This window comes from Amaranthus tricolor, chromosome 16, assembly GCF_026212465.1.
Source record: "Amaranthus tricolor cultivar Red isolate AtriRed21 chromosome 16, ASM2621246v1, whole genome shotgun sequence".
In the NCBI taxonomy this organism is placed as follows: domain Eukaryota; kingdom Viridiplantae; phylum Streptophyta; class Magnoliopsida; order Caryophyllales; family Amaranthaceae; genus Amaranthus; species Amaranthus tricolor.
In genome coordinates, this window is record NC_080062.1 from 8,197,817 (window position 1) to 8,204,809 (window position 6,993).

The 6,993-nt window shown below is 28.3% G+C and overlaps 1 protein-coding gene across 1 annotated transcript; it reads right to left on the reverse strand.

Annotated features, from left to right (window-relative positions):
• Positions 1 to 1,212: 1,212 nt before the first annotated feature.
• LOC130802824 (BURP domain protein RD22) lies at positions 1,213 to 5,139 on the reverse strand. The gene is made up of 3 exons (XM_057666910.1): positions 4,991 to 5,139; positions 3,436 to 3,547; positions 1,213 to 2,472 (listed from the first exon to the last, which is right to left on the reverse strand). Exons 1-3 carry the CDS (start codon positions 5,027 to 5,029, stop codon positions 1,397 to 1,399), a joined length of 1,227 nt encoding a protein of 408 aa, XP_057522893.1. The 5' UTR covers positions 5,030 to 5,139; the 3' UTR covers positions 1,213 to 1,396.
• Positions 5,140 to 6,993: the final 1,854 nt, after the last annotated feature.

The window sequence follows — 6,993 nt, forward strand, 5'->3', positions numbered from 1 at the left end:
GAAATTTTTTTTGTTTTTTTTTTTTTTTTTTTTTGCCCCTTAGATTTTCTTTATAAATGGAGATAATATATAATTGGAATTATTAGATTTGATAGAATAATTAAACAATTGTATTTATAGAAGTTGGATGAGGATGTTCATTGAGACTTTATTGACCATTCATTTATTTGTGGAAATATAAGAGAATTAATGCATGGTTAAAAATTCATTGTTAAATTATAGAAGTTTTCTATTCATAAATGTTGAAGAATCTTAAATAGAAAGAATATATATTTAGAAAGGTTATCCATAGGAAACCACTTATTTTCGGAAAGTTTAATGTAAAATATTTCTTTGCAATATTCCCATGCAATTCTATTATTATTTATTAATGAAATTCAATAAATTGATAGTTAACTGATATTGTAGTTCCGCATAAGAGTTTTAAGTAGTTGTTAGATGGTTTTATGAGGTTAAATAATATTTTGAAATTATTATTTGTTTGACAAATAAAATGGTAAGTACTCCATTGTTCCATTCTTTTGACATTATTTAGTTGCATTAGTTCTAACATCTAACATCTTAATCTGGTGTGATGCAAATGAGTGGGATCAAAGATTAATATGAGTGATGCATTGTACGTTTCAAATCAAATGTAATGTTCAAAAATTTTTACATTATCTCAACAAATTACTTTTAATAACCAGCATAATGAATTATAGTGTAAATTTTTATCATAGTTTCATATCATTTTCATGGTTATGAAACTTTGATCACAAAAAAGTTTTTTTATTTACAAATTTTCATTACTACCTAATATCACATCTCCCAATAGTAATGCATTAGAATGAATTTTATGAAGAAAATAAGATGATAGAAGTTGGACAAGTATGGCCATCAAAGTAGCCAAGAGATTTTCAATCAAAATTACAATAGTTTTTCATTCCCATTACCCTCGTTTATTACCACAAACAGCTAACAACAAAAATAGAATGTATCCAATTACATTTAAGGAGTGTGACTGAGTGGAGAATGAGGAGTATGACCTACCTTTTGAATGAAAGATTAAAAAAGAATGCACAATAAAAATAGATTATATGGACCAAGTCGATATCAACTCTTACACCACAATCATACAACAACTAATCATAGCTAACAATTGCTCAGATAAACCTAATAACTACCCACAGCTAACTTATATCATGTGTAAAAAGTAGAATGAACAAAAAAAAAAGTATAATAATTATATTATATAACAATAGTATATAAGTTTTTAGGTCATATAACTGAGTCTCAACCATACATTATAATCTAGGCATGTAAAATATAGTACAACAAAACAACACAAATACAACAACTCTTTATACTAAACATACCAAACTAAGGGAAATAGACTTGGTATCTCACAACTCAAGTCCTAGTAAGGTACCCAAACAATATGATCCTCTGGCAAAAAGTGACAAATAGGTACACTTCCTGGTTTAACATTAAGCACTTGGAATGCCAAATGTTTTGGGTTCCAACCCTTAGTATCCTCATGACAAATAGCCATTGCTTTAGCCCTCGATCCATCCGCACCAACTAAGGACACTACATATGCCGATGTTTCCCTAGTCTTGTGACAATAAAACACCGCATAAGCATAGTTTTGCTTGTGACAAACCGCGGCCTCATTGTCATTTGCAACTTTTTTAACTGCGACAATAGTGTACTTTTGAGCTTTACTATTTATATTTTCGGCTTCTGTAGACATTGCCTTTACATTTTTCCCTAGGGTGTTTTTCGCGTAATCAACTAAAGATTCTAGTGATGTAGCACAATATTTTTGCTCCCCCTTGATTCCCTTACTTTCACATCCTTTAATCGTGTTCTCGATAACCTTAGCTTCCTCGGAATTTGGTTGAACCGAAAATTCTTCAAGAATTTCGGGCATTTTGTCGGACGAAAAGGATAGCAATTGGGCTTTCTCCCTAGGCAAAAAATTAGCATTGTTTGTACTTCGAGTAAAATGTAAGTTCATTGATTTCCCTTGTTTCATATCCTTCTCTAAGAAAAACAATGCACGAGATGGATCATCATGGGTTTGGGCTTCTTCAGCTGCATACATATAATTAAATGGGTTTGGGCCTGGATGTACTCCAACATAAACGGGCTTCTTTTTTGGGCCAGCATGAACATAAACTCCTCCTTTACCAACTCCAACAACAGTCCCTCTTTTACCAGGCTTACCAGTGTGGACCCCAACTCCTGTTTTTGGGCCCACGCTGACATCTGTGTGGCCCCCACCAGGCTTTCCTGTATGTACACCAACCCCACTTTTTGGGCCCACACTTACACTAGTGTGGCCTTTATTGGGCTTTCCTGTGTCAACGGTGACTCCTTTGTGAGGCCCAACTTTAACTGAGGTCCCACCGCCTCCTTGTTTTCCTCCAGTATTGACATGTACACCTCCTTTGCCAACATCTACTGATGTGCTTTTGTCTTCAATCCATTCTATAAAAAAAAAAGGCCGAATTTAGATTTTGATTCTAAAAATGAGTAATTAATCCTAGTAGCAATAGATTTTAAATGCTAAAGTTAGATAATAATTGAAAAGGTTAAAAGTAAGGGTGTTTGGCGTTTATTATTAGTTGTCGGTTGTTGGCGGGTTTAGTTGATTTGTTTAATTATTTGATAATATTTACTTTTTTGTTAGTTGTGAAGTCGATAATAAAGATAACTGTTATTGGAGATGTTTTCTTAGTTGACTTGTTTAGTTGACTTATTTGACTAGTTGACAATATTAGCTTTTTTATTAGTTGTAAAGCCAATGATAAAGATAACCGTTATTGTAGATGTTTGATACATAATAGTTGTTTACTATTGGTACTTTGTACGTGAAAAACTAAGGGTGAAAACACCAAAAATCATCGATAAAGCTACAAAATAGAGTTTTGGTTATCGTTTACAATCATGTATTTATTTTTTACAATTTGGCCAATTAAAATGATAAAAATAATGGAAAAATTAATATTAATAATTCAATCTTTTATCCATCCACGTTGAATAATTCTACTTTTGGATTATTAAATAATCCAACCTCTGCTCTTATTTTGCTATCATCATATTTTATTTTATAACTAATCAATTTTTGCCCTTAGTTTTCTTATCAATATAGTTATTAGTATGCTGACAGCAAACTAAAGTCAAATGTTTATTTTATTAAAAATAAATTTAAATTATTATTATTTATAGAAAATGGATGAAAAGTTAGATTATTAATTAGTCAATTAGTTTTCTTATCAATATAGTTATTAGTATGCTGACAGCAAACTAAAGTCAAATGTTTATTTTATTAAAAATAAATTTAAATTATAATTATTTATAGAAAATGGATGAAAAGTTAGATTATTAATATCAACCTTTGAAAACTAATTATAAAAACTAATTAATGAGAGTATTGAAGAAGTGTAATACCGGTAACAGATGAAAACGAATTCTTGATAGCTTTTGGCATGCCAGAATTTGGCAACATTTCCTTCCAATAATTTTCAGGTGTAAGACTTGCCTGGCAAATCCTTTGAAAAATCTGAAAAAAAAAACACTCCCCACATCATTATTTTAAATAACATTTAAATTTCGGAAAATAAAATTTAAAATATTTTAAATTTACAAGGTGTTAATTATAATTCTATTTGTTTAGCAAAATAATTAAAAGGCATTAGAATTTAGAATTCCTAGAAAGTCTAACTTAGTATGAATGTAGGAATAAAATCCATATTTGTCCAAGATCATTGCAAATTTCCGTACTAATTGACTAATTGTGTATTCCCATGTTCAACCAAACAATAAATCTTTCATTTTTTTATGAAAAGAACCAAACAATATAGTCTATTTCTTTGTAAATTAGCAAGGGAAATAACATTTCCCATAGATTATAAATTCCGAGACTCGTAGCAATATATACAATGGTGGACCTTCATTCAAGCCCAAAGGGGCTTGGCCCTCCTTAATTTTTAAACACAAATTTGCAGATGAGACGGTATTAAGATGAAATTATTTTTATTAGACTAATTCAATATGTATTTATGGTCCGTTTGGTTGATGGTAATAAAGTAATGGGAATGAAATGTTATAATGACAATAGTAATGAAAGAATGGATATGAAAATTGGTAATGAAGATTCTTTTATTTGGTGTGTATGACTAAAGAATGGTAATGGAAGATAATATTTCATTGATTGCATTTGGTTGTTAGTAATAAAAAATGGTAATGACTCTTAGTTTCATTATTGTATATTTGTATCTAAAAGCATTATTTTATCTAAATTATTCTATCTAATGATTCATTTTTTAATAATAATATTGTTTTTGGATAATTACATGCATTACTTTTTTTTTCTTCAGCTCGAAACAACATTACCTTATTTTATTACCACAGTAATACTTCATTACCATTACAGCCTAATACCAAGTTGTTTGATGGTAATAAAAACGGCCCTTTTTGGTAATTTTATTACTTTATTTTATTACCATTCATTACCATTGAAGGCATCCAAACAACAAAATTTTTTATTACTTAATTTTATTACCATTATCGCCCTCTAATACCATGTACCAAACGGGCCGTTAATGTCTTAAAGTAATCACTTTTAATGTTAGAGTGATCATTTACAGTTTTTAAGTGGTCACATTTTATAGTCTTAGAGTGACCACTTATAACCTGTAAGTGATCCGTTACAACCTTTAATTATTCAATTAGAGAAATAAATTAATTATATGAGCTTACCATAGAGTGAGATAGTCTTATATAAGACCTGTTATTTATTAAATCATTTTACAATAGCATAATATTGTATTATTTTTCTAAAAAAAAGATTTAATTCAGTGGATAAGAGTTTAGTTTCTCAACTAAAAATTAGGAGTTTAAATCTCCTAATTTTTTTATTTAAAAATAATTATAGTCCCTCTATATATATATATATATATATATATAAAAGCTAGCTAGAGGATGGAGATATAAATGAACTTACAAAAAGGAAAGTGAGGATGGGTAGAATGTGAAGCTCCATGATGAGAATAATAAGAAAGATGAAAACAATAAGGGGTGGAAATTGTGTATTTATAATATATGAATTAGTTAGTAAAGATATAAATATGGTTGAAGTACGAGTGACACATCAATGGCCAATTTAATGTTGTCTCAACTAAATCAGTTCGGTAGTAGTAATTAAGGTTTAATGAATGTGTTCAAAGTTTACTGATGGAAGCTGGAACAGATCTTTCTTTGTTATATACTCATCTCACGTAACCATATGTAACATCGTAACTAAATATAGATGTCGATTCTTTCACGAGCTCTTCATATATAATGCTAATGCTAAATATTAGGGAATTTTAAAAATATCTAATTCGAAATATTCGATTTAAAAACAGATCATTGGAATAGGATACTTCAAGCCCTAAAAATAGAAAAACTCAAAACCAAGACTGAATTACACCATTTAATATTTGAGGTCCTTTATTTTTTGGGGCCCTAAGCGGTCAGCTACTCGGAATGGGCTAAGAACGGGGCATCTAACATTATGTTATCCTCTTATTACTAATACTAGATACTACCCGTGCGATGCACTACTTTTCAAAATTTTTTGACATATATTTATAAAATAAAAAATAAAGTTTTAAGAAATAAATTTTATATTATAGTTATATTTCATTTCACTCTGAACATGTGATTGTGAAAAGTTAGTTCATGACAAATAAATTATAACAAAAGATAAAAGGAAAAATTACCTAAAATAATCTAATATATTCATGATTTTCTTATAATAATCCCCCTATTGATTAACCATGAATAATCTCAACTTTGAGCGGTATTTTCCTAGAGTAAACCCGGTGACCGGATGACTTGCTATAGCAAGTTTTATTTTTTTAAAAAAAGATAAATTAAAATAAAATGTTGCAAAAAATGTTAAAAAAATGTTTTAAAAAAATTTATGATTTATTTTATTATTTAGAATTTTTTATGTAAATTTTCATAATTTTTCTCTAATTTTAAATTCGTTTTCAATTTAATTTTTTGGTGAATTACCTATTATAGCAGGTCATCGGGTTACCCAAGCTTACTCTAGGCAAATACCCCTTAAAGTTGGGATTATTCATGGTTAATTAATAGGTGAGATTATTGTAAGAAAATCATAAAAAAATTAGATTATTCTAGGTAATTTTTCCAAAATAAAAAGTATAATATATTTTAACCATCTCAAAATACCCAATGCATTAAATAATACTCATTTAATAAATAAAATTGCATAGATCTATAAATAATTGAAAAAAATAAAATAAAATATATTATTGTCTAATACATTAAATGATATGAACTAAAAAGTAAAAAATAATAATTAGATTATAATAAGTCAAAGATATAAAAATAAGTCATAATAACAATAACATTATCATTGAATTTTAGAGAGAAAACTTTTATTGAGAAAGTGACACGTAAGTAATTACTTAAAATAATAATATCAGCAATGTTTTGTTTTAATAATAGTTATAGATTCATATACATTTTACTTTTATTAAGTGTTATTTACGAATTTTTTGGGAATTTCAAATAATATGATGTTTGAAACACATCTCGTATACAAATTGAAAATTAAAAATACACATTGATCATTAACATACGTGCTAAATTGTATTCAAAGTAATAATGGTAGTATGCTACTACAGTGGTGGGGAAATTCAAGTCAAATACGTTTATTCGGTGTACAAAATTAATGTAATGTCCAATTAGTCGGTTTACAGTGGCAATGGACATAATTATTATTAAAATTATTCAAAGAAAATAATAATTAGTCTTGCTTTTCTCAGTTTCTTAGAAAATTTCTAATAAGAATGTATAAGTGTTCAAAATTTTACCCAACTCTTAATTATTTGACACTACCTTATTTTCAGGGTGCAAATCTAAATTTTTTTGACCTAAGCAAGTCCAATAAAAAATTTATGGGTCTGGGTTTGAATCATGGTTCTAAGGGTC

Coding starts and splice junctions, on each gene's coding strand:
- LOC130802824 (XM_057666910.1), bottom strand. CDS start 5,029: ATGGAGCTTCACATTCTACCCATCCTCACTTTCCTTTTT. Junction 3,548..4,990: donor CCATCCTCACTTTCCTTTTT/GTAAGTTCATTT, acceptor TTTTTTTTTCAG/ATTTTTCAAAGGATTTGCCA. Junction 2,473..3,435: donor TTCGTTTTCATCTGTTACCG/GTATTACACTTC, acceptor TTTTTTTTATAG/AATGGATTGAAGACAAAAGC.